Raw genomic sequence first — 26,423 nt, forward strand, 5'->3', positions numbered from 1 at the left:
TTTTAATCACTGCAATAATGTTGTCATGTAATGCTTATTAGTAAATTACATGCTTTTTAACACCATTTGTCTTATTATAAGATACTGTAATATTCCACAACCTGCAAAAAAATAAAATAAAACCATTCGTAATTTGAGCAAGTGGCACCTCCAAGGCTGCGACAATGCAACTGTCTGTCCATCACCTCATAGCTACACGCACAGTACACCCATACATTTTTAGCTCCTCTGACAGGTAAACAAAGCCTTAAAAATGCATATGTTTATAGAACAATTTCTACTTAGAATTACACATTCTTTTACCTCTTTCAGTATTTGCAGAAACTCGTGTTACACCCTGTATAGACCAGGAATGGGTCCACAATCATTTCTTCTTTTGCTTTTTTTTTTTTTTTTTCTCAAGTACTGCAAAATTGCAACTATAGCAACCACTTCACTGGAAGAGGACTCCATCTTGATTGCTTATTTTTTTATGCAGCTGGCCAGTGGGCCTGCAGCTGCTCTCAACCATGTGAATGCTCTTGGCTGAAACCTGCTGGCTGCTCTGGGTGGCTGGAACCAGCCAGGTGGAAAAACAGCCTTGTATAAACCTGCCTTTAGCCATATTCCATATTGGTTCCAGTTCTGTTATTGTTTAGTTATTATGTTCCTCTCTGCTGTTAGAGATCAGGAAGTTAGGATAGTATAACTCCTATTTGATATTTTGTGTACAATGAAGGTAATGACCTCCAGCTTTTGGTGTTCCTAGAGTGTCATCTGCTTATCAACTTTACTTGCATAAACATGCCTGCTTGCTGTGGTGGTGGTGGTGGTGTGTGTGTGTGTGTGTGTGTGTGTGTGTGTGTGTGTGTGTGTGTGTGTGTGTATTTACCTTGTAATTTACATGGCCTGAGCTATGCTTCATATTTACACTTCTCCAGTTTTTCCTTAAAGTTGTGCACACTTGTTGCTTATACTACATCCTCACTTAGCTTGTTCCAAACTTCTGTATTTCTCTGGAAAACTATATTTCTTTATGTTACTTAAGCATCTTCCTTTTCTTATTTTTTTGCTGTGTCCTTGTGTGAATCTGGTATTTCCCTCTTCTCTAAGCAGTATCAATTTCTTCCCCTGCATTCCATATTTTATATATAAGTATTAAATCTCCCCTTTCTCTTCTTTGTTCCAATGTTGGCAGATTAATTTTCTTTAACCTGTCTTCATATGTTAATTCTTCAAGTTCATTTCAAGTTCAAGTTCGTATTCTTCCTATTTTTTTCACGTGTTTCTTCTTGTAGGGAGACCACACTAATTCAGCATATTCCAGCTTTGGTCTAATCATAGTGGTAATTATCTTTTTCATCATATCTATATCCATGTAGTGGAATGCTGTTCCAATATTTCTCACCATTCTATATGTATCTCTGAATATCTTTTCTACATGCTTCTCTGACTGGTGACTATCCTGTAGTGTCACTTCCAGATCTTTCTCTTGTACTTTTATTATTTCTTCATTTCCCATTTTATATGTCCATTTTGATCTCTTTTCACTTTTTTTCCCCATTTAAATTACATGACATTTTTTCACATCAAATTTGTGTGTGTGTGTGTGTGTGTGTGTGTTTACCTAGTTGTGGTTTATCGGAGGAGAGTAATCTCATAGTATCCCATTTCTGTATCTATCCAGTTTGGTCTTAAAAGCATGGACAGTTATGGCATTGACAACGTCTTCACTGAGTTTGTTCCATTTGTTTTATCCTTCTCACCAGCTTATCATCATCTGCAAATAAGTTCATATAAATATCTATTTCTTCATTTATGTTGTTCACGTATATTACAAACATTATCGGTCCCAACACTGACCACTGTGGGACACCATTAGTTACTTTCAGCCAACATGAATTCTGGTTTTGTATTACTGTTCTCATCTCTCTATCATCCAGACAATCCTCCATCTACTCCAGCAGTCTTCTTCCAATTTTTCCATAATTTTTTATCTTCCATAGCAATCTTAGGTGTGGTACTTTGTCAAATGCTTTCTTCAGGTCTAAGTAGACATCATTCATCATCTGTCTCTGTCCTGCACAATATTATTTATCCTTGAATAAAAGGACAATAAATTCATGGAGCATGATCTTCCCCTCCTAAAGCCAAATTGACAATTTACCAAAACTTTATCTCTTTCCAAGTGTTCCATCTATCTTTCCTTTATTGTTCTTTCGCATAGTTTTCCTACAACACTAGTCAAGGACACTTGTCTATAATTTAGTGGATTTTCCTTATTTCCTCCTTAGAACATTGGTGTAATATTTGCTCTCTTCCAATCTTTTGGTACTCTTCCCTGTGATGGTGATGTCACCACTAGACTGAATTTTATCAGCCAGTTGTTCTGTACATTCCTTCAATATCCAGTTTGATACTCCATCTGGACCAGTTGCTTTATTTACATCAAGTTCTTCTATCATCTTAAGTATTTCCTCATAACTGAATTTTTTTTTTTTTTTTTTTTTATGTAGGAAGGACACTGGGCAAGGGCAACAAAAATCTGGACTGGAAGTGTACTTAGTATATTCCTCACCAACATATGCCTTCCAGCATCAAACTCCCTTTCCACAGTAAATACTTATCTGAAACTATTGTTCATAACCTCCACCATGTCCTGTACATCCTCATAGATTTTTCCTTCAACTTTCAATCTTGATACACCTTCTTCTTCATTTTCCCATTAATATGTCTAAAGAATAGTTTGGGTTCATTTATACACTTATCTATTATATCTCTCATAGTTTCTTCTCTCTGTTCTTATTATCTAAACATACTTATTTCTAGCATCATTATATTCCTCCTATCTGCTCTCAGTTTTCCTCTTCCTTCATCTATTCCAAGCATTTAGCTTACAATTTTTAGCTTCTGCATTTTGTATTGAACCATTCTTTACCCTTTCTGCATCTTATTCCTCCCCTAGGTACAAATTTCTCCACAGCAGAATTATATATCCTTATAAATTCATCCCATTTTCCCTGAACATCTGCATCTTCAAAGTCTTTCCAGTCCATGGCAACAAAGTATTTTCTTAATTTTTCAAATTCAGCTTTACATTTAAGTCTTTTCACTTTATAATTTTCATCAGTGATTACATTTTCATTTGTCAATTTAAATTCCATCAACATGTGTATGTGTGTGTTTGTATTTACCTAGTTGTATAATACAGGGTTCAAGCAGGGCTCATAGTGCCCTGTCTCCATATCTATATTTATTCAGCATTTCCTTAAACTTATGCATGTTTGGTGCTGTAACAACCTCCTCGTTTAAACCATTCCAGATATCCACATTTCTATGTGGGAAACTGTACTTCTTGATGTCCCTCAAACACTGACTCTTCCTGATCTTCTTTGAGTGCCCTCTCATCCATCTAGCTTCATCTTCCAGCAACACCAGATTCTGCTTGTCTATCTTCCCAGTTTGGTTAACTATTTTATACATCATTGTGTGTGTGTGTGTGTGTGTGTGTATGTATTTACCTATTTACCTAGTTGTGCTTTATGGGAAAAGCTATGCTCATGCTGTCCCATCTCCATATCTTTTAATATCCAACCTAGCCTTGAATCCATGTATACTTTCTGCATTTACTGTCTCCTCATCCAGACTGTTCCATACATCAATACTTCTATATAGGAAACTATACTTTTTAACATCTTTTCTACAAGCACTCTTCTTCAGCCTCTTTCCATGTCCTCTAGTAGCATGTGTATCCCAAACCATCAAGTCATTCTGCTCCACCTTCTTCACTCCCTCATATGCTTTATATATCACAGTCAGGTCTCCCCTTTCTTTCCTTTTTTCCAAAGTTGGTAGATGTAACCTTTCCAATCCCTCTTCATATGTCAGTTTCCTGATATTTGGAACCATCTTCATTGCTGTTCTCTGAACTATCTCCAACTTCCTTATAACTTTTTCTTGCAGGGTAACCACACTACTGCTTCATATTCCAGTTTAGGTCTAATCAGTGATATAATCATCTTCTTGATCATCTCTTCATCTGTATTTGCAAAAGCCAGCCTTATTTTTCTCAACAAGTTATAGATTTCTCCTGTAATTTTGTCAATGTGTTTCTTTGGGGTCAAATTTCGAGTCACTAACACCTAGATCCTTTTCTTCTTCTGGTCCACTCAACCTTTCACCATTCAACACATAATTTCCCTTTACTCGCCTTGCACTCTTTCCAAATTCTGTTACATTTCCCATTTATGACTCCACTCTGATATCTTGTGTGTGTGTGTGTGTGTGTGTGTGTGTGTGTGTGTGTGTGTGTGTGTGTGTGTGTGTGTGTGTGCACTACTTGATATTAAAGATAAAAAATTATCTAAGTAATATGAATAGTGAATAGAAAAGAAGTCATGTATCACAGCATGCTTGAGAATTTCATAGGTCTTGTTACATAGCATCCTGTGTATGTGAATATGTTTATATCATGTTTGGTTGTGGAAGAATGTTGTGGCACCTGCATGAAGCATACATTTTGCTCTGAACACCTCATTATTCCATTGCAGCCTCTTTTCTTTTTATATTGTTACTTTCATTGAGCTTGCTTACTCAATAAATAATCTGGCACTGAAAATATATGCATTACAGTTAGAAGTTTAGTGTTCTAAAGTTTTACTTGCCATTTGCATCATCCACTGAGGAGAGTTACTGATGCTTTCCTTAGTTTTTATAGATCTCAATTTTATAAGCAAAGGCCTAATAGGTAGGAAAAAACTTAATGAAATGTTTAAACTGTAAAAAATTTAGTTACAGAGGAGTGACATATGGATATAGAATCTGCCCTGGAAAACAAGAACTATACATGTATTACTTAACAGTTTAATGGTTGCTAACAAGAAAAAATACATCACTTCAGATTTTTCATTAATGTTTGTCACCAGTAAATCTGATTACTTTATGATTTTGCATACTTCATATTCAGCTGCATGGCAACTTTAGCAGTCACTCAGAGTTCTCAGTCATACACATATTCTGCCAGGTAAGGGTAGCAGATGATCGAGATTTTGAGCGGCTGAAGAAGCTTTGTGACTGTCCTGATGGATGGAGCCTGGCTTATGAGAGCCCACCCACCAGGGTTTACACTCGCCCCACTAAGAACTCCACTTTCCACATGATCAAGGTACTACAACCAGCTTTGCCACCCCCACTTGTCCACCATGATATAGTCTAAGCATCCATTAATCTAAGCTACTCATCAGTTAACAGCATTGCTCATTAACTTAATAGTTCTACTCATTCCTGCAGTTTTTAATCACTTACTTTAGTCTTAGTTGAATAAGTTTTATTACTTACTGTATGGTAGTGTAATGGTTTTTGTTGGGGGGATCCAAAGCACTCAGACCCCTTCAATTCTTCTGGCAAACTGTGTGATGTGCTGGGAAAAGCCAATAGAACCCCTGCACTCTGAATAAGGTGGGAGGGATCACCAACCATACTTTTTGTTCTGAGGACAGTCAGAGGAATGCTGAGGTGGCATCTGCCAGTCAGACCATTCCTGGGATAAATCTCAAAAGGGTTCTGCATGTGAGGACCTAGAACATCCTAAGCCTCTCAGAGGGTCACTGACTGCCTTATCAATCAGGCGACCTCAGTTGCATGAGAGTGGATATAGTGGAATTCTCTGAGATGAGGAGGCCTGGCAGTGATATGGTCAGTTGTAGAAGGTACACCTACTATAAGCATCTCCTAGAGATGGCAACCATCTGTTGTTTAGGTTATTGTGGATGGTGAGTGTATTATGCTGTGATGCAGTGATACTGTGCAAACTTTGGGGGCTGAGAGGCCCTCAGGTTCATGGGTTAGAATTCTGACCATGGTCTGAGACTAGGAAGGGCATCCTCTTCAGGAAGTGGTTCCCAAATGGCACAACTAAAAGCCCTTCATTAGGAGGCACCATCCTAGACTAGGAAAAAAATAAAAAAGTATTATGCAACTGAAGCTAAAGCTTATCATGGGCTTCATGTGTTTTATCAAGATATGTGAAATTGAAAAGGAGATGTTCTGTGTCAAACATGACTTGCTATTGGACTGGTACTTCCCTTACGATATGCTCATTGGCTTTAGTGTATTTGCCACACATCTTAATGTATCTACTGGTGCTATGAAGTATATGTTGGTTCTCATGGTTCTGGTATACTAGGAACACCCAAAAGTTCTCTATTAAATCTTTTTTTTTTTTTTTATGTAGGAGGGACACTGGCCATGGCAACAAAAATCCAATAAAAAAATGCCCACTGAAATGCCAGTCCCATAAAAGGATCAAAGCAGTAGTCAAAAATTGATGGATAAGTGTCTTGAAACCTCCCTCTTGAAGGAATTCAAGTCATAGGAAGGTGGAAATACAGAAGCAGGCAGGGAGTTCCAGAGTTTACTAGAGAAAGCGATGAATGATTGAGAGTACTGGTTAACTGTTGCATTAGAGAGGTGGACAGAATAGGGGTGAGAGAAAGAAGAAAGTCTTGTTCAGTGAGGCCGCGGAAGGAGCGGAGGCATGCAGTTAGCAAGATCAGAAGAGCAGTTAGCATGGAAATAGTAGTAGAAGACAGCTAGAGATGCAACATTGTGGCGGTGAGAGAGAGGCTGAAGACAGTCAGTTAGAGGAGAGGAGTTGATGAGATGAAAAGCTTTTGATTCCACCCTGTCTAGAAGAGCAGTATGAGTGGAACCCCCAGACATGTGAAGCATACTCCATACATGGATGGATAAGGCCCTTGTACAGAGTTAGCAGCTGGGGGGATGAGAAAACTGGCAGAGACGTCACAGAATGCCTAACTTCATAGAAGCTGTTTTAGCTAGAGATGAGATGTGAAGTTTCCAGTTCAGATTATAAGTAAAGGACAGACCGAGGATGTTCAGTGTAGAAGAGGGGGACAGTTGAGTGTCATTGAAGAAGAGGGGATAGTTGTCTGGAATGTTGTGTTGAATTGTTAGATGGAGGAATTGAGTTTTTGAGGCATTGAACAATACCAAGTTTGCTCTGCCCCAATCAGAAATTTTAGAAAGATCAGAAGTCAAGCGTTCTGTGGCTTCCCTGCGTGAAATATTTACCTCCTGAAGGGTTGGAGGTTTATGAAAAGACGTGGAAAAGTGCAGGGTGGTATCATCAGTGTAGGAGTGGATAGGACAAGAAGTTTGGTTTAGAAGATCATTAATGAATAATAAGAGAGTGGGTGACAGGACAGAATCCTGAGGAACACCACTTTTAATAGATTTAGGAGAAGAACAGTGACTGTCTACCACAGCAGCAATAGAACGGTCAGAAAGGAAACTTGAGATGAAGTTACAGAGAGAAGGATAGAAGCCGTAGGAGGGTAGTTTGGATATCAAAGCTTTGTGCCAGACTCTATCAAAAGCTTTTGATATGTCCAAGGCAACAGCAAAAGTTTCACCAAAATCTCTAAAAGAGGATGACCAAGACTCAGTAAGGAAAGCCAGAAGATCACCAGTAGAGCAGCCTTGATGGAACCCATACTGGTGATCAGATAGAAGGTTGTGAAGTGATAGATGTTTAAGAATCTTCCTGTTGAGGATAGATTAAAAAACTTTAGATAGGCACGATATTATAGCAATAGGACGGTAGTTTTAGGGATTAGAACGGTCACCCTTTTTAGGAGTAGGCTGAATGTAGGCAAACTTCCAGCAACAAGGAAAGGTAGATGTTGACAGATAGAGCTGAAAGAGTTTGACTAGGCAAGGTGCAAGTACAGAGGCACAGTTTCGGAGAACAGTAGGAGGAATCCCATCAGGTCCATAATCCTTCCGAGGGTTTAGGCCAGCAAGGGCATGGAAAACATCATTGCAAAAAATTTTAATAGGTAGCATGAAGTAGTCAGAGGATGGAGGAGAGGGAGGAACAAGCCCAGAATTGTCCAAGGTAGAGTTTTCAGCAAAGGTTTGAGCGAAGAGTTCAGCTTTAGAAATAGATGTGATAGCAGTGGTGCCATCTGGTTGAAATAAAGGAGGGAAAGAAGAAGAAGCAAAGTTATTGAAGATATTTTTGGCTAGATGCCAGAAGTCACGAGGGGAGTTAGATCTTGAAAGGTTTTGACACTTTCTGTTAATGAAGGAGTTTTTGGCTAGTTGGAAAACAGACGGCATAGTTCCGGGCAGAAATATAAAGTGCATGAGATTCTGGTGAGTGAAGGCTTAAGTATCTTTTGTGGGCCACTTCTCTATCATGTATAGCACGAGAATAAGCTGTGTTAAACCAAGGTTTAGAAAGTTTAGGTCGAGAAAAAGAGTGAGGAATGTATGTGTCCATGCCAGACACTATGACCTCTGTTATGTGCTCAGCACACAAAGACAGGTCTCTGACATGGAAGTAGTAGTCATTCCAAGGAAAATCAGCAAAATACCTCCTCAGGTCCTCCCCAACTAGCAGAGGCAAAATGCCAGAGGCACCTTTGCTTAGGGGGATCCTGAGGAGGGATTGGAGCGATAGGACAAGATACAGATATGAGATTGTGATCGGAGGAGCCCAACGAAGAAGAAAGGGTGACAGCATAAGCAGAAGGATCAGAGGTCAGAAAGAGGTCAAGAATGTTGGGCGTATCTCCAAGACGGTCTAGGTCGTGGAGGATAGCAAAGTTGAAGGCTAGTTCACCAGGATGGGCAGTGAAGGGAGAGGAAAGCCGAAGCTGGTGGTGAACATTGAAGTCTCCAAGAATGGAGATCTTTGCAAAAGGGAAGAGGGTCAGAATGTGCTCCACTTTGGAAGTTCAGTAGTCAAAGAATTTCTTATAGTCAGAGGAGTTAGGTGAGAGGTATACAGCACAGATAAATTTAGTTTGAGAGTGACTCTGTAGTCATAGCCTGATGGTGGAAAACTTGGAAGATTCAAGTGTGGGCACGAAAGCAGGTTAAGTCATTGCGCACATAAACGCAACATCCAGCTTTGGATCGAAAATGAGGATAGAGAAAGTAGGAGGGAACAGAAAAGGGGGCTACTGTCAGTTGCCTCAGACACCTGAGTTTCAGTGAGGAAAAGATGAGGTTTAGAAAAGGAGACGTGGTGTTCTACAGATTGAAAATTAGATCTTAGACCGCGAATGTTGCAGAAGTTAATGAAGAAAAAGTTGAGGGGGGTGTCAAGACACTTAGGGTCATTGGCAGAAAGGCAGTCTGACCTGGGGACATTTATGGTCCCCTCCCCAGATGGGGACTCCGAGGCTGATGTAGGAGTCGCCATGATAATTTTGAAATTTTTGAGTGAAGGGTGTGTGTGTTATTAGATGCTTGTAGTTTTGTGTGAAGGAAGAGAGTTGTCTTTAGAGGGCAGGCTGTGACTGCCCCCTTGTGTTGTGAGACGCAAAGGGAAACGTTCTGTGAGGTCACAGCTGGGTTTAATGATAAGTTCACAGCATCCCCTGAACAGTGCTTTAGACCTCACTGGGAGTAATTATCGTTTCGGCAGGTGTCTACTCCTCCTTCTCTTGCAGAATAGAGAATTGCAAGTTCTTGGTATCAGAGACAAGAGCTTCATCACTTGGTAAAACAATGCTGGAGGGGTTGTTAAGGAGATTGACCACAGGTGTACCTGCTAGTACTTGTAAGAAGATGTTCCAGAGTTGCAAGGTTTTCTGAAGTGCTGATTTTTTTTCTACTGATTAGAGATTAGTCACTGCATCACTAATATTTCATGTCAGGTTCAGAAAAATCTCAAGATATGTCTACTTAGAATCATGTGCTTGTGAATATGCAGTACTGTAACTGTCTCCAGCCAGTTTGTAGTGCTTGGCACCCTTGATGATCCTGTAGAGTGTAGAGTATTGGGTATATTCAAATATGGAACTCTTCAGGCTGTTGGGGAGTGCATAAGAGAGCAGCTAAGGTCATGGGTTGGTTTTGCTAAAAGAATATTGAAAGGTGTTGTGTTGCCAGGTTTGTTGGGAGCAGACTAAGGCTTTGTAACATAGGAATAGAACTCTCATGAGGAGAACAAGGACATGTACATTTATGGAGTCTTGCTGGTGAGGTTGAGGGTAATTTAAATCCAAATGACTTTCAACCTGCTTCCTGATCTGTGAAGAAACTCTGCTCCATTCTACACCTTGGATGAGTGCTATCCAAGTGTCAGATGGCAGTCTTGTATTGGACATGGATGGGCAGATAGTTAATTGGGTTGAGAACTTTGAGCAGCTGCACGTGGTAAATTCATGAATGGTGAGCACATGAATATGGAGGGAACATTATAATGGATTTGTTAATATGGGAAAGCTTGTACCCATACTGCTGTGTACTAATCTGTTAGTGTTACTTAATCCACTCTCCTCAATTTGTACCCTGTGTGATCACTTAAATGTGTTCCTAATTAAAATACGCCTATGCTTCATTTCATCTTACCATTCAGATTTGATTTTCCCAGTGTAACATATTACACATCCAGCTTTCAAGAAAAATCCTTTTACAGTATTCCTTTTTTGCTAAGACCACTTAACATGTTCCCAGGTATGCACAGTTTATCAAGACATCGACGCCTATGTGTTGTATGATGTGCTGCACGACCCCCACTACCGCCAGATCTGGGACAAGCACATGATCCATTCAGTAGATGTTGGCTACCTCAACCCAAACAATGATGTTTCCTACTATGCAAGTGAGTCCAGCTGCTGTTGGTGCTATCCTCCCATAAATAATACTACTGTCATTGTTGTTGTTACTGTACTTTTACTACTACAATTGGTAATTACTGACAGTGAGGTCACAGAAGTACTGGATCCTGGGGTGCTGTGAACTTATCTTTGACTCAGCTGTGATCTCCTTGATTGTTTCCCTTTGTGTCTCACAACACAAGTCTGCACTCTAAAGACAACTCTTCCTTTCTACAACATTACATGTACATAATACACACACACACACACACACACACACACACACACACACACACACACACACACACACACACATACACCATTCAAAACTATTTATATGGCAGCTCCTACACCAGCCTTACAGTCCCTCCTACAATACCCTTGCAAGTTTTATGGTATCTGAATTTTGTAGCTCTTGAGTTTTGTGCTGAGTCCCAAATTCTTACCATCCTGACATTTACGTCTTATTTTCTGAAGTTTAGCTTTCTTGTCACATATGAGTCATGCATTCTTACTATTGGCATCACAGATAGCAAAAATAAATACATATGTGCTATATATTGTATATGCATTTCTGTGTACAGTTCACATACCTAAACAGATATATTCTTTGGGAATAAACCATTTGTCAGCCACAATACCAGTTGTGCTGGCTTGCATTTGAGAGAGGGGGTGAGGAAGGTTGGTGACTGTACTGCTGCATCATGAATAAACACATAAGGAAATGAGAGATGCCGCATTGCTGTGGCAGATGTGATGACGCTGCATCACTGAATCACTTTGAATGTAAGGACAAAACACACACACACACACACACACACACACACACACACACACACACACACACACACACACACACACACACACACACACACACACACACACACACACACACACATGCACGTCGAGTCGTTGTCGAGTAAACAAGCAGCGATCCAAGCTCCAGCAGAGAAAGATTTTGCATGACCACGGCCACTACAAGGAGCCTAGAATGTGTTCCCAGGTAGGAGCTTTGCTCAAGTAGAGTTATCCTGTCTCCAGAAATAAAAAAATAAGGGAAATTTGAATAATAATAGATGTAATAAAATGAGTAAAAGCTCCAGCAAGGTGGACACTATAGGCGGGAGCAGAATGTTGCCAACTGGGTCACCTTTCCCAGGATTTGAGGAAGACAACGAACTACATGGAAAAATGCAAGGAAGGAAAGTGGTTTTAATGGAGGGGATGATCAGTGACATCATTGAAAGAGTGAAAAAAATAGAAAAAAAATCAATGTGACCTGGAAGAGGAAAACAAAGAATTGAAAACACTATGTGCTGATCTAAAAACAAAATTGAAGGAAAACAATGTTATTGTTAAAAAACAGGAAAATGAAGTGATAGGGATGAAAAGTGAACATAAAATTTGGAGGAAGGAAAAAGAAGAAGAAAAGTTAACTTTACAGAAGTCATAGAAGCGCAAAAGAAGGAAAAGATGGATTTAAGTAAGGAAATTGCGAAAGTGATCAAGCAGAAGGAATCGATGGTAAGGGACACGGTGGACAAAAAGAATTGTATTGTTATATAGTAAAATCCCTCTTATCCGGCATCAACGGGACCACTGACATGCCGGATACTTGAATATTGCCGGATACTTGAATAGAAGTAAAATTATGTCCACAATCACCATCCTACACTCACGCATCTTACCATAACAAAGCTCAGCTGATCTTGATCAGCAGCTGATCTGATCAGCTGCTTAAGTGTGAGCACAACACGCTTCCTCTTTTCTACAACTTTAGGCATGATGAAGGCATCAGGCGATAAACAGTGCACACATGGGACTGAGTCACTGAGTAAACACAGTGCAGTGGGCTGCGGGTGGCACGAAGCAGTGTGCTCTGGTGGCGAGGGGACAAAGTATGCCTTGCGCGGGAATTTTAATCGATTTTATGAGTACACATTGATTTTTTATTGATTTTAAGGCTCGGGGAAAAATGTGCCGGATACTTGAAGCTGCCGGATACTCGAATGCCGGATGAGAGGGATTTTACTGTATATGGATTAAAAAAGGAAACAGAGCCAGTAAGATACAAGAGGAAAAAAGAACAAAAAACATAGCAGAGGACATTATAAGAAATATACAGAGAGAAGGTGAGGACTGGATAAGTGAAATTGAGGAAGTACACAGACTGGGTAAGTATACAGAAGGAGGAGAGCGACCACTGAAAGTAAAATTTAGGGCACAAATAACAGCCATGGGAAGTGATATCATATGCGTGGAAACTGGACAAGATAGAGCAATACAGGAAAGTTTGGATAAAGAGGGATATGAATGAGGAGGAGAGATCTCATAAAAGAAGCAAAGGCAAAAAACGAGAACAGAACGGAGGAAGAGAAAAAAGTTCTATTGGAAGGTAAAAGACGAGAGGCTCAGGAAGTGGTATCTGACAAAAAAAGAATAGAAAATGTAAATAACATATGGAAAAATATAAAGTGGACAGTGGCATATACAAATATAAATGGTTTAATATCAACATTGTGAGAATTGAATAATTATATTAAGATAAAGCAGCCCAACATCATGGGTATTACTGAAGTTAAAGTAAATGAGAACAGAAAATATAAAAATTGGTAATAGTAATTATAATGTATGGATAAAACATAGTAATAATAAGAAAGAAGGAGGAGTCATGTTACTTACAAAGAAGAGTATAACAGTGGAAGATGTCGAAATGGGAGAAGGAATGACAGAAGTAATTAGAATTAAAACAAAAAGGAAGGGAGAAGGAAGAAGAGATTTTGCAGTGGCTTATGTACCCCGAAAGACGAATGCATGGACACAAGAGAATTATAAATTATTGTTAAGAGATACTAGTAACTGTTTAGAGAGAATTTGGCGGAGAGTAATAATATAACACTTATGGGTGATTTTAATTGCAAGGAGGTATGCTGGGAAGAATGGACCACAGACGGTGGAGAAGAATCATGGGGATATATGCTTCTAAATTTAATAATGACAAATACTATGACCCAGTGGATTGGAGAAAATACAAGATTTGGGAATAATTAAGAGGCATCAAGGCTAGACTTGTTGTTAACAAAGGAAATGGACATCATTGAAGAAATAAATTATCAGTGCCCAATAGGTAAAAGTGACCATCTGTTAATTGAATTCAGTATAGGCAGTGGTCCAATAGAAAATAAGAATGAAATTTACAAGAATGGGAGATATCATTACAGGAAAGCAGATTTTATCAGGTTATTCCATTTTGCAGAGGCTAAATGGAAATAACTGTTCACGGCAAGTAATATGCAGGAAAAGCGGGATATGTTCATGGAAATTTATGATGAAGAGGTCAGTAGATATGTACCGAAGATCAAAATAAAGGAAGTGAAAAAGTAAAAAAAGACTGGTTTAATACGAGATGTATAACAATAAGAAAAGAAAAAGAAGCAGCATGGAATAGATGGAGGAAAAAAGGAGTAAGTGAGAAATGGGAAGAATTCAAGAAGGCAAGAAATGAATATTTTAGAATCCTGAGAGATGAAGAAAGGAATTATGAGAAAGATATAGTTAACAAATGCAAAGATGAGCCAAAGTTATTCTTCAGATAGGTGAATGAGAAGATGAAAAAACAAGCAAACAATGGATAAATTAATGAAAGATGACGTTATAGATGAAGATACATGGTTACAAGTGGAATTAATGAACAAGTGCTTCCAGTCAGTATTGACCAAAGAAAGCAGATTTGAAGGAGAAAGAGTATGGCACAGAGACAATGTGATGAGAGAGATACAGGTGGACATAAGTGAAATTAAGAAGATTATGAAAGAATTGGATGTAAGTAAGGCTCAAGGACCGGATGGAGTGCCCAACTGGACACTTACTATCTTACTACTTACTACTACCTACTACTTACTACTTTTACTATCTTGTCAATGGTCTCTGCTTGTCATCTTTCCATTGATATACCTGTAAAAAAGCTTGGGCTCTTCACATTTCTTTACATCCTTTTCAAATTGTTTCTCTTCCTCTCTTCTTATTCTAACATACTCATTTCTTGCCTCTTTATACTGCTCTCTATTATTTCATTTTTTTGTTTCTTCAGTTTCTTCCAAGCTATATCCTTTCTCTTCTTAGCTTCTGCACATCTGACATTATACCAATTATGTTTGCTCTTTACTTTATATACAGGTACCCATTTCTATAGACAACTCTCTTCCTCCACACAAAACTACAAGCACCTAATAATACACACACCCTTCACTCAAAAATTTAAAAATCATCATGGCGACTCCTACTCCAGCCTCGGAGTCCCCATCTGGGGAGGGGACCATAAATGTCCCCAGGTTGGACTGCCTTTCTGTCGACAGCCCTAAGTGTCTTGACACACCCCCCTCAACTTTTTCTTCATTAACTTCTGCAACATTCGCGGTCTAAGATCTACAGTAAAATCCCTCTCATCCGGCATTCGAGTATCCGGCAGCTTCATGTATCCGGCACATTTTTCCCCGAGCCTTAAAATCAATAAAAAAATCAATGTGTACTCATAAAATCGATTAAAATTCCCGCACAAGGCATACTTTGTCCCCTCGCCACCAGAGCGCACTGCTTCGCGCCACCTGCGGCCCACTGCACTGTGTTTACTCAGTGACTCAGTCCCGTGTGTGCACTGTTTATCACCTGATGCCTTCATCATGCCTAAAGTTGTAGAAAAGAGGAAGCGTGTTGTGCTTACACTTAAGCAGCTGATCAGATCATTTCTGTTCAAGTATCTGGCAATATTCAAGTATCCGGCATGTCGGCGGTCCCATTGATGCCGGATAAGAGGGATTTTACTGTAATTTTCAATCTGTAGAACACCATCTCTCCTCTTCTAAACCTCATCTTCTTTTCCTCACTGAAACTCAGGTGTCTGAGGCAACTGACAGTAGCCCCTTTTCTGTTCCCTCTACTTTCGATCCAAAGCTGGATGCTGCATTTATGTGTGCAATGACTTAACCTGCTCTCGTGCCCACGCTCTTGAATCTTCCGAGTTTTCCACCATCTGGCTTCAACTACAGAGTCACTCTCATACTAAATTTATCTGTGCTGTATACCTCTCACCTAACTCCTCTGACTATAAGAAATTCTTTGACTACTTAACTTCCAAAGTGGAGCACATTCTGACCCTCTTCCCTTTTGCAGAGATCTCCATTCTTGGAGACTTCAATGTTCACCACCAGCTTTGGCTTTCCTCTCCCTTCACTGGCCATCCTGGTGAACTAGCCTACAACTTTGCTATCCTCCATGACCTAGAGCAATTGGTGCAACACCCTACTCCTATTCCTGACCGTCTTGGAGATACGCCCAACATTCTTGACCTTTTCCTGACCTCTAATCCTTCTGCTTATGCTGTCACCCTTTCTTCTCTGTTGGGCTCCTCCGATCACAATCTCATATCTTTATCTTGTCCTATTGCTCCAATCCCTACTCAGGATCCCCCTAAGCGAAGGTGCCTCTGGCGTTTTGCCTCTGCTAGTTGGGGGGAAGCTGTGGAGGTATTTTGTTGATTTTCCTTGGAATGACTACTGCTTCCGTGTCAGAGACCCGTCTTTGTGTGCTGAGCGCATAACAGAGGTGATAGTGTCTGGCATGGAGGCGTACATTCCTCACTCTTTTTCTTGTCCTAAACCTTCTAAACCTTGGTTTAACACAGCTTGTTCTCGTGCTATACATGATAGAGAGCTGGCCCACAAAAGGTACTTAAGCCTTCCATCACCAGAATCTCATGCATTTTATATTTCTAGTCTGTTCTCTAACTAGCCAAAAACTCCTTCATTAACAGAAAATGTCAAAACCTTTCAAGATCTAACTCCCCTCGTGATTTCTGGCATCTAGCCATAAATATCTCCAATAACTTTGCTTCTTCTTTCCCTCCTCTATTTCAACCAGATGGCACCACTGCTATCACATCTATTTCTAAAGCTGAACTCTTCGCTCAAACCTTTGCTAAAAACTCTACCTTGGACGATTCTGGGCTTGTTCTTCCCTCTCCTCCACCCTCTGACTACTTCATGCCATGTATTAAAATTCTTCGCAATGATGTTTTCCATGCCCTTGCTGGCCTAGACCCTCGGAAGGCTTATGGACCTGATAGGGTCCCTCCTATTGTTCTCCGAAACTGTGTCTCCGTGCTTGCACCTTGCCTAGTCAAACTCTTTCAGCTCTGTCTGTCAACATCTACCTTTCCTTCTTGCTGGAAGTTTGCCTACATTCAGCCTGTCCCTAAAAAGGGTGACCGTTCTAATCCCTCAAACTACCGTCCTATTGCTTTAATTTCCTGCCTATCTAAAGCTTTTGAATCTATCCTCAACCGGAAGATTGTTAAACATCTATCACTTCACAACCTTCTATCTGATCGCCAGTATGGGTTCTGTCAAGGCCGCTCTACTGGTGATCTTCTGGCTTTCCTTACTGAGTCTTGGTCATCCTCTTTTAGAGATTTTGGTGAAACTTTTGCTGTTGCCTTGGACATATCAAAAGCTTTTGATAGAGTCTGGCACAAAGCTTTGATATCCAAACTACCCTCCTACGGCTTCTATCCTTCTCTCTGTAACTTCATCTCAAGTTTCCTTTCTGACCGTTCTATTGCTGCTGTGGTAGATGGTCACTGTTTTTCTCCTAAATCTATTAACAGTGGTGTTCCTCAGGGTTCTGTCCTATCACCCACTCTCTTCTTATTATTCATTAATGATCTTCTAACCCAAACTTTCGTCTCATCAACTCCTCTGACTGTCTTCAGCCTCTCTCTCACCACCGCAATGTTGCATATCTAGCTGTCTTCTACCACTATTTTCATGCTAACTGCTCTTCTGATCTTGCTAACTGCATGCCTCCCCTCCTTCCACAGCCTCGCTGCACAAGACTTTCTTCTTTCTCTCACCCCTATTCTGTCCACCTCTCTAACACAAGAGTTAACCAGTATTCTCAATCATTCATCCTTTTCTCTGGTAAACTCTGGAACTCTCTGCCTGCTTCTGTATTTCCACCTTCCTATGTCTTGAATTCCTTCAAGAAGGAGGTTTCAAGACACTTATTCATCAATTTTTGACCACTGCTTTGACCCTTTTATGGGACTAGCATTTCAGTGGGCATATTTTTTTATTGGATTTTTGTTGCCCTTGGCCAGTGTCCTTCCTACATGAAAAAAAAAAAGAGCAATTGATATAATTCAAGAGAGAGAGGGTTGGGAAGACTGTGTTTATTTAGACCTAAAAAAAAGCATTTGATAAGACTGCTATTTGAAGAGACTGCTATGGAAAATTCAAAATATAGGGGGTTTGCAAGACAACACACTAAATTGGATTACAGACTTCTTGAGGAACAGAGAAATGAGAACAGTAATAAAGGGAGAAAAATCAGAATGGTGTAGTTACAAGTGGAGTACCACAGGGGACGTTCTTAGCCCCCTTAATGTTTCTGGTGTATTTCAACAATATGGTGGATGAGGTTGGCAGTTATAGAAGTCTGTTTGCAGATGATGCAAAATTATTGAAAAGAGTGGGAAACAATATGGATTGTGAAATATTACAGAATGATCTAAATAAGATATATAAATGGAGTAAGAAATGGGAAATGTAATTCAATGCAAAGAAATGCAAGGTGATGGAATTAGAAAAAAGCAAAAGAAGACTGACAAGTTCCTACACCATGGGATAAGTGGAAATTAAGAAAACCAAAGAAGAAAAAAATTTTGGAATTACAATAAGTTATAATTTATCACCCGAAAACATGTAAACAAAATAGTTGGGGAAATCTATGAGTTACTAAGAAAGATGAAAGGGGCATTTGCTTACATGGATGAAGAGATGACGAAAAAGTTGGTGGAATATGTGATTCGACCAAAACTGGAATATGCCACGACTGTTTGGTCACCCCATAATAAAAAGGAAATAAGGAAAATAGAAAGGATCCAGAGAGCTGCAACCAAATTGGTACCAAGTTTGAGAGATTTAACCTATGAAGAAAGATTAAGGAGATTGAAGCTTCCATCATTACAAGAGAGAAGAGAAAGAGGGGACCTGGTTGCTATATACAGAGCTTTAAAGGGTAAGGATCAAGTTGACAAAGAAGACTTATTTGTATGGGACTCAAGAGATACAAGAGGACATGGAGTGAAATTAAGGAAAAACAGCAAGTAGAAGAGATGTCAAGAAATATGGTTTCCAAATAGAAGCATAGAAATATGGAACAACTTAGATGAAACAGTGGTACAAGCAAAAAATATTCATGAATTTAAAGTTAAGCTGGATGCTTATAGATATAGAGACAGGACAGCACAAGGATGGCTCTTTTCCTGTAAAACACAACTAGGTAAATACAACTAGGTAAACACACACACACACACACACACACACACACACACATACAAATAGTTATTTCTTATTATAAATTTATATCATTTATTTATTTATATATTTATTTATTTATTCATTTATTTATTTATTTATTTACTTATTTGTTTATTGTAGGAGCCATGCTCCATACTTTTATAAGTCTGAGCATACCAAAAAATTCAATTAAATTCAATTCATTTCACACACAACACAGTTTTAGATGCAATGACACTGTGCTCCCACCCCACCAGATGTGAGGGCAAAACTCATAAACACACATGCAGGAGGAGATAGTAGACACCTGCTGAAATGATAATTACTCCCAGTGAGGTCTGAAGCACTGGATCAGGGGGGGTACTATGAACTTATCAATAATCCAGGTGTGACCTCATTGAACTTTTCTCTTTTGTGTCTCACAACACAAAGGGGCAGTCACAACCTGCCCTCTAAAGACAACTCTCTTCCTTCATACCAAACTACATGCACCTAATTACATGCACACCCTTCACTCAAAATTAAATATGGTGAACTCCTACACCAGTCTCGGTGTCCTCTTCTGGGGAGGGGACCGTGTGCTAGGGGGTTGAGCGAGCACATGTGGTAATGTCCAGATCCAGGGATAACAGCAAACACTGCGTAAAATATCTCCCAGCATAATAGCAAAACTGCCAAGTACAGAGTAAACCTACATGGCCCAGAGGCCAGTCACTGACAGACTGACTGAAGGGGCATGCATGATGCCACCTATGGAGTAATAAAAAACAAAAGGGGAATGACAGGCATTGTACATATAAATTAAATATACATATGATAAATAATAGTAATAATGATAATAATGGCATAAAGAAAATGAACTTATATACATGGACATCCTATCATAACCAAAAATGTCCCCAGGTCAGACTGCTCTTCTGTTATTGACCCTAAGTGTCTTGACATATATTTTCAATCCAAAGCTGGATGTGTCTATGTGGATGACTTAACTTGCTCTCATGCCAGTGATTTTGAATTTTCTGAATTTTTCACTATCCGGCCATGACTACAGTCATTCTCAAACTAAACTTATCTGTGCTTTATACCTCACATCTAAGTCTTCTGACTATAAAAAGTTCTTTGACTACTTAACTTCCAAAGTGGAGCAGATTCTCTCTTTCCTTTTGTGGAGATCTCCATTTTTTGGAGATTTCAGTGTTTGCCACCAGCTTTGGCTTTCATATCCCTTCACTGATCATCTTGGTGAACTAGGTTTAACTTTGCAATCCTTCATGACCTAAAGCAACTGGTGCAACTTCCTACTTGTATTTCTGACTGTCTTGGAGATACACTCAACATTCTTGATCTTTTCCTAACCTCTAATCCTTCTGCTTATGCTGTCACCCTATCTTCTCTGTTGGGCTCCTCCAGCCACAATCTTATATCTGTATCTTGTCCTATCACTCCAATCCCTCTTTAGGATTCCCCAGAGCAGAGATACCTTTGGCATTTTGCCTCTGCTAATTAGGGGACCTAAGGTATTATTCTGATTTTCCTCAGAATGACTACTGCTTCTGTGTCAGAGACCTGTCTCTGTGTGCTGAGCACATAACAGAGGTGATAGTGTCTGGAATGGAGGTGTATATTCCCAACTCTTTCTCTTGACTTAAACCCTGCAAACCTTGGTTTAACACAGCTTGTTCTCGTGCTGTACATGATAGAGAGGTGGCCCGCAAAAGGTACTTGAGCCTTCCATCACCAGAATCTCGTGTACTTTACATTTCTGCCTGGAATCATGCCAAGTCGGTTCTAGCCAAAACTCTTTTGTTAGTAAAAAGTGTCAAAATCTTTAACTCCCCTCATGATTTCTAGCACCTAACCAAAAACATCTCCAATAACTTTGCTTCTTCATCTTTCCATCCTTTATTTCAACCAGATGGCACCACTGCTATCACATCTATTTCTAAAGCTGAACTCTTCGCTCAAACCTTTGCTAAAAACGCTACCTTGGATGATTCAGGGCTTGTTCCCCTCTCCTTTACCGTCTGACTACTTCTTGCTACCCATTAAGATCCTTCGCAGTGATGCTTTCCATGCCCTTGCTGGCCTAAACCCTCAAAAGGTTTATGGACCTGATGGGGTCCCTCCTATTGTTCTCTGAAACTGTGCCTCCATACTTGCACCTTGCCTAGTGAAACTCTTTCAACTCTGTCTATCAATCAACGTCTACTTTTTCTTCTTGCTGGAAGTTCGCCTACATTCAGCCTGTTCCTGAAAAGGGTGACTGTTTTAATCCCTTTAACTACCATCCTATTGCTTTAATTTCCTGCCTCTAAAATTTTTAAATCTATCCTCAACAGGAAGATTCTTAAACATCCATCACTTCACAACTTTATATCTGATTGTCATTATGGGTTCTGTCATAGGCACTCTTTTTGGTGATCCGGTTTTCTATACATTGTCTTGGTCATCTCTTTTAGGAATTTTGGTGAAACTTTCAGTCTTGCCTTAGATATATCATGATAGAGTCTGGCACAAAGCCCTGATTTTCAAATTACCCTTCTATGGCTTCTGTCGTCTCTGTAACTTTATTTCAAGTTTTCTTTCCAACCATTCTATTGCTGCTGTGATAGATGGTAACTCTTTTTCTCTTAAGTCTGTTGACATTAGTGTTCCTGAAGGTTATGTCCTCTTCCTAAGATTCATCAATGATCTAAGCCAAACTTTTTGACCTATCCAATCCTATGCTGATGATACCACTCTGCACTTTTCTACATCTTTTTGTAGACATCCAGCCTTTCGATAGTTTAAACATTTCATGCAGGGAAGCCACAGAATGACTTGAATTCTGATCTAAAATTTCTGACTGGGACAGAGCAAATGTAGTGTTGTTCAGTGCCTCAGAAACTCAGTTTCTCCATCTATGAACCTGACAATCTTCCAGATAACTATACTCTTTTCTTAAGTGTACTCTTTTCTTAAGTGACACTCAGTTGTCAACCATGTGGTGCTCAAGGTTGGTATAAAATACAGGGTCAAAGCACACACTTGCAAGTAGTTTAACCATGCTCCTAGTAATGGTTATGCTCACTGCCCATGGGCAAAGCCAAAGGTTGTCATTCAGCAATATAATATAGTTCTGCTGTTTGAGAGCCTCAGGACACATTTGTTAAAATTACACAAAAAATTGCATTGATAATGAAAATAAAAAGCTTGTATACTTATCTAGATAATATTGACTAATCATTAAAACTATCTGTTTTAGAATTTTTTACTTCATTATTATGGCATAATTTGCATATGAACTGCACATTTATGCATTAAAACAAATGATTCAGAAACTATAGCAGAATTACATGAATAGAGGTGTGGTGTTAGTATTTTTACTATAATAATAATAATAATAATAATAATAATAATAATAATAATAATAATAATAATAATAATGATAATAAAAGTACAGTTGATGAACGAAAAATTGTCCAATATTTTTTATTTTATTTTATTTTTTTTTTAGATTTGCAAATTTTTGTCACTGGGAAAATTGTGTTGAAGGTTTAATATGACTGGTCACTGTTACAGATACTTGTGTTTGTGAGCCTTCTGTCAAACAAAGTCTGATCAAATCAGAAAAGTCCAGCATTCAGATTGGCATTCACCACACTGAATAGGGCAAGAGAACTAGACATCCATAGCATCCATAAATCTATCTCATTTGCAACTTTTCCAGTGTTTTTCTTTACATGTGACAGATCTTGGCACTTTCCCTTATTTTTGTGGATATTACAGATCTTTGTTATCATCAACATTAATCTTCCTATTGCATCCATCACACTCTTTGTCATGTATTATGTGTTTCCCTTGAATGTTCACTGCTTTAGCCTCCCCACAAATTGCACACCTCTTTTGTGGTCTCCTCTTTTTATTTTTCATGTGGAAAACTCATTCTTCCATATTAGTTATTGGTATTTATTAGTATTTGAGGCTGGTGAAGAAAATAGTAAGATCAATTATGAGAGGTGTGAACTTGTGAAATACTCCACATAAGGGATGGATAGATAGCATAAAGCTGAAGCATAGTAGAATGATTGTGCAGGACAGAAATGAATAGAGAGTAGCTGTGAGTATGTGAGGAATAAAGTGTCCCTGTGACTTCTGAGGGAGGCACCACACATTGATAGTCTCACACAGGTGTGGAAGAATTGGGTGTGGTAGGGGAGAGTACTTGCTGTGAAGGATCAAACTATCCAAGCTGTGTGACTGATCCCTGTAAACTGAGTTCAGAAGAACTTTTTTTCTTTCTATTGGAGCCAAGGGGCTAAGAGAGTGGTGTGAATGAGTGTGAATGTGAAAGTTGTGTGCCTTGTCTTTTTTGTAGAAAACATCTTTGATATATATATATATATATATATATATATATATATATATATATATATATATATATATATATATATATATATATATATATATATATATATATATATATATATATATATATATATATATATATATATATACATATATACTACTAGTTTTAACAGTTGACTTTAGAAACAATTGTGACCCAAATCTGTCTTGTGTACACTGAACAGTACAAAGTTAACAAAGAGACAACACATATATGCTGAAGTGGCATTTGTTGACATCAGATGAAGAAATCATAATTTATCTTATTATGAATTTTACTTTTGTTTCAAGATAATTGTGAAAGCTGAGATTGAGTTTCATATTTCTTTAACTTTCAAGAATTAGATTGTAAATGCCCTATGTTCACTCAAGGAGTACCTAGAACCATAGGTGAGCGTTATCGCAATAATTTATCCCGATAATGATATCGGGTTATTGGTTATCTGATAATTATTTTTCCCACGTTATTAATTCATCGGTATTGCCGATATTTTTGGTTCCATAATAGTGGTAATCAATAATTTTAGTTTTTTGGAATATGAGCATGTTGAAGTTTTTAAACTTTCAAAATCAAATGTAGTTTTTTTACTTAAAATAGTATTTTTATTAGTAACAAAATAGGATAAACATTGAATTTGAATTTTTCTTATTTTTTCAAGATAAAGATAAAAATAAAGATTTGAATATATAAATCTTTAAATTTAAAATATCAATATCATTATTGCTAGTATTGGAATTTTTGATTTATCGGTTATCATCTTATTGGGGGATAAATTTATCACCACTTATCGATTATTGGTTATCGCTGATAAGGTTGTCATTATTGATTTATCGGTTATCGTGATAATTTTTTTTGTTATTGGTCCTGGCTATGCTTAGAACACACTTTTTATTTTTATGTAGGAGGGATACTGACCAAGGGCAATAAAAATCCAATAAAAAAAAATGCCCACTGAAATGCCAGTCACATAAAAGGGTCCAAAGTGGTAGTCAAAAATTGAAGGATAAGTGTCTTGAAACCTCCCTCTTGAAGGAATTCAAGTCATAAGAAGGTGGAAATACAGAAGCAGGCAGGGAGTTCCAGAGTTTACCAGAGAAAGGGATGAATGATTGAGAATACTGGTTAACTCTTGTGTTAGAGAGGTGGGCAGAATAGGGGTGAGAGAAAGAATAAAGTCTTGTTCAGTGAGGCTGCGGGAGGAGGGGAGGCATGCAGTTAGCAAGATCAGAAGAGCAGTTAGCATGAAAATAACAGTAGAAGACAGCTAGAGATGCAACATTGTGGTGATGAGAGAGAGGCTGAAGACAGTCAGTTAGAGGAGAGGAGTTGATGAGATGAAAAGCTTTTGATTCCACCCTGTCTAGAAGAGCAGTATGAGTGGAACCCCCAGACATGTGAAGCATACTCCATACATGGACGGATAAGGCCCTTGTACAGAGTTAGCAGCTGGGGGGATGAGAAAAACTGGCGGAGACGTCTCAGAACGCCTAACTTCAAAGAGGCTGTTTTAGCTAGAGATGAGATGTGAAGTTTCCAGTTCAGATTATAAGTAAAGGACAGACTGAGGATGTTCAGTGGAGAAGACGGGGACAGTTGAGTGTCATTGAAGAAGAGGGGATAGTTGTCTGGAAGGTTGCATGGAGTTGATAGATGGAGGAATTGAGTTTTTGAGGCATTGAACAATACCAAGTTTGCTCTGCCCCAATCAGAAATTTTAGAAAGATCAGAAGTCAAGCGTTCTGTGGTTTCCATGCGTGAAATGTTTACTTCCTGAAGGGTTGGACGTCTATGAAAAGATGTGGAAAAGTGCAGGGTGGTATCATCATTAGCGTAGGAGTGAATAGGACAAGAAGTTTGGTTTAGAAGATCATTAATGAATAATAAGAAGAGAGGGGGTGACAGGACAGAACCCTGAGGAACACCGCTGTTAATAGATTTAGGAGAATAACATTGACCGTCTACCACAGCAGCAATAGAACGGTCAGAAAGGAAACTTGAGATGAAGTTACAGAGAGAAGGATAGAAGCCGTAGGAGCTTAGTTTGGAAATCAAAGCTTTGTGCCAGACTCTATCAAAAGCTTTTGATATGTCCAAGGCAACAGCAAAAATTTCACCAAAATCTCTAAAAGAGGATGACCAAGACTCAGTAAGGAAAGCCAGAAGATCACCAGTAGAGCAATCAGATAGAAGGTTGTGAAGTGATAGATGTTTGAGAATCTTCCTGTTGAGGATAGATTTAAAAAACTTTAGATAGGCAGGAAATTAAAGTAACAGGACGGTAGTTTGAGGGATTAGAACGGTCATTCTTTTTAGGAACAGGCTGAATGTAGGCAAACTTCCAGCAAGAAGGAAAGGTAGATGTTGACAGACAGAGCTGAAAAAGTTTGACTAGGCAAGGTGCAAGCACGGAGGCACAGTTTTGGAGAACAATAGGAGGGACCCCATCAGGTCCATAAGCCTTCCGAGGGTTTAGGCCAGCGAGGGCATGGAAAACATCATTGCGAAGAATTTTAAGAGGTAGCATGAAGTAGTCAGAGGATGGAGGAGAGGGAGGAACAAGCCCAGAATTGTTTGTAGGACACATTTACAAAGACATGGCATGGACCTAAAGCCATGGCCCACTTGGCCTCCCCTGAAATCCATCCTTATTTATATATCAGGCTGATATCACACAAAGGGAGGCTGTCAGCTCTTACACCTGCAACCACACCCACACTTTCCTTGAGATTAAACTGAAAACTACCTTTGTCCCTGGTCCCCTATAAAAGGAGAGGGCAGATCCCACCAACCACCCTTCAGCATATCAGTTGTGTAAATATACCAAAGTCTTTCAGTATAAGGGACTGACTGCAGGACTGATATACTTCAGCTGCATCATAGACACATCCCCTTTGCTACATTTAATCTGCTCAGTTAACCAGGCCAGATGCTGGTGAATCTGTGTAATTGCATTTCTATTACTGTTACTACTACTAAGTTTCCTTATAAGCTGTCTAGCCAGAAAATGCATTTCATTCAATTTTTCCTAATTCTAATCACGGTACAACACATTCTACTTGTATATTAACT

At 39.0% G+C, this 26,423-nt stretch overlaps 1 protein-coding gene across 3 annotated transcripts in view; it reads left to right on the top strand.

Annotated features, from left to right (window-relative positions):
- Window positions 1-26,423, top strand: part of LOC135091505 (START domain-containing protein 10-like) — a 78,082-nt gene that overhangs the window by 10,855 nt on the left and 40,804 nt on the right. For 2 of the 3 annotated variants that reach the window (XM_063989211.1, XM_063989210.1), the window contains 2 exons: window positions 5,003-5,143; window positions 10,471-10,618. In XM_063989211.1, coding sequence (XP_063845281.1) covers window positions 5,003-5,143; window positions 10,471-10,618 — 289 coding nt within the window. The remainder of the gene's footprint in view (window positions 1-5,002; window positions 5,144-10,470; window positions 10,619-26,423) is intronic. The other variant, XM_063989212.1, reaches the window with a different exon arrangement.

The sequence above is a fragment of the Scylla paramamosain genome, chromosome 37 (assembly GCF_035594125.1).
Source record: "Scylla paramamosain isolate STU-SP2022 chromosome 37, ASM3559412v1, whole genome shotgun sequence".
Taxonomy (NCBI): Eukaryota; Metazoa; Arthropoda; class Malacostraca; order Decapoda; family Portunidae; genus Scylla; species Scylla paramamosain.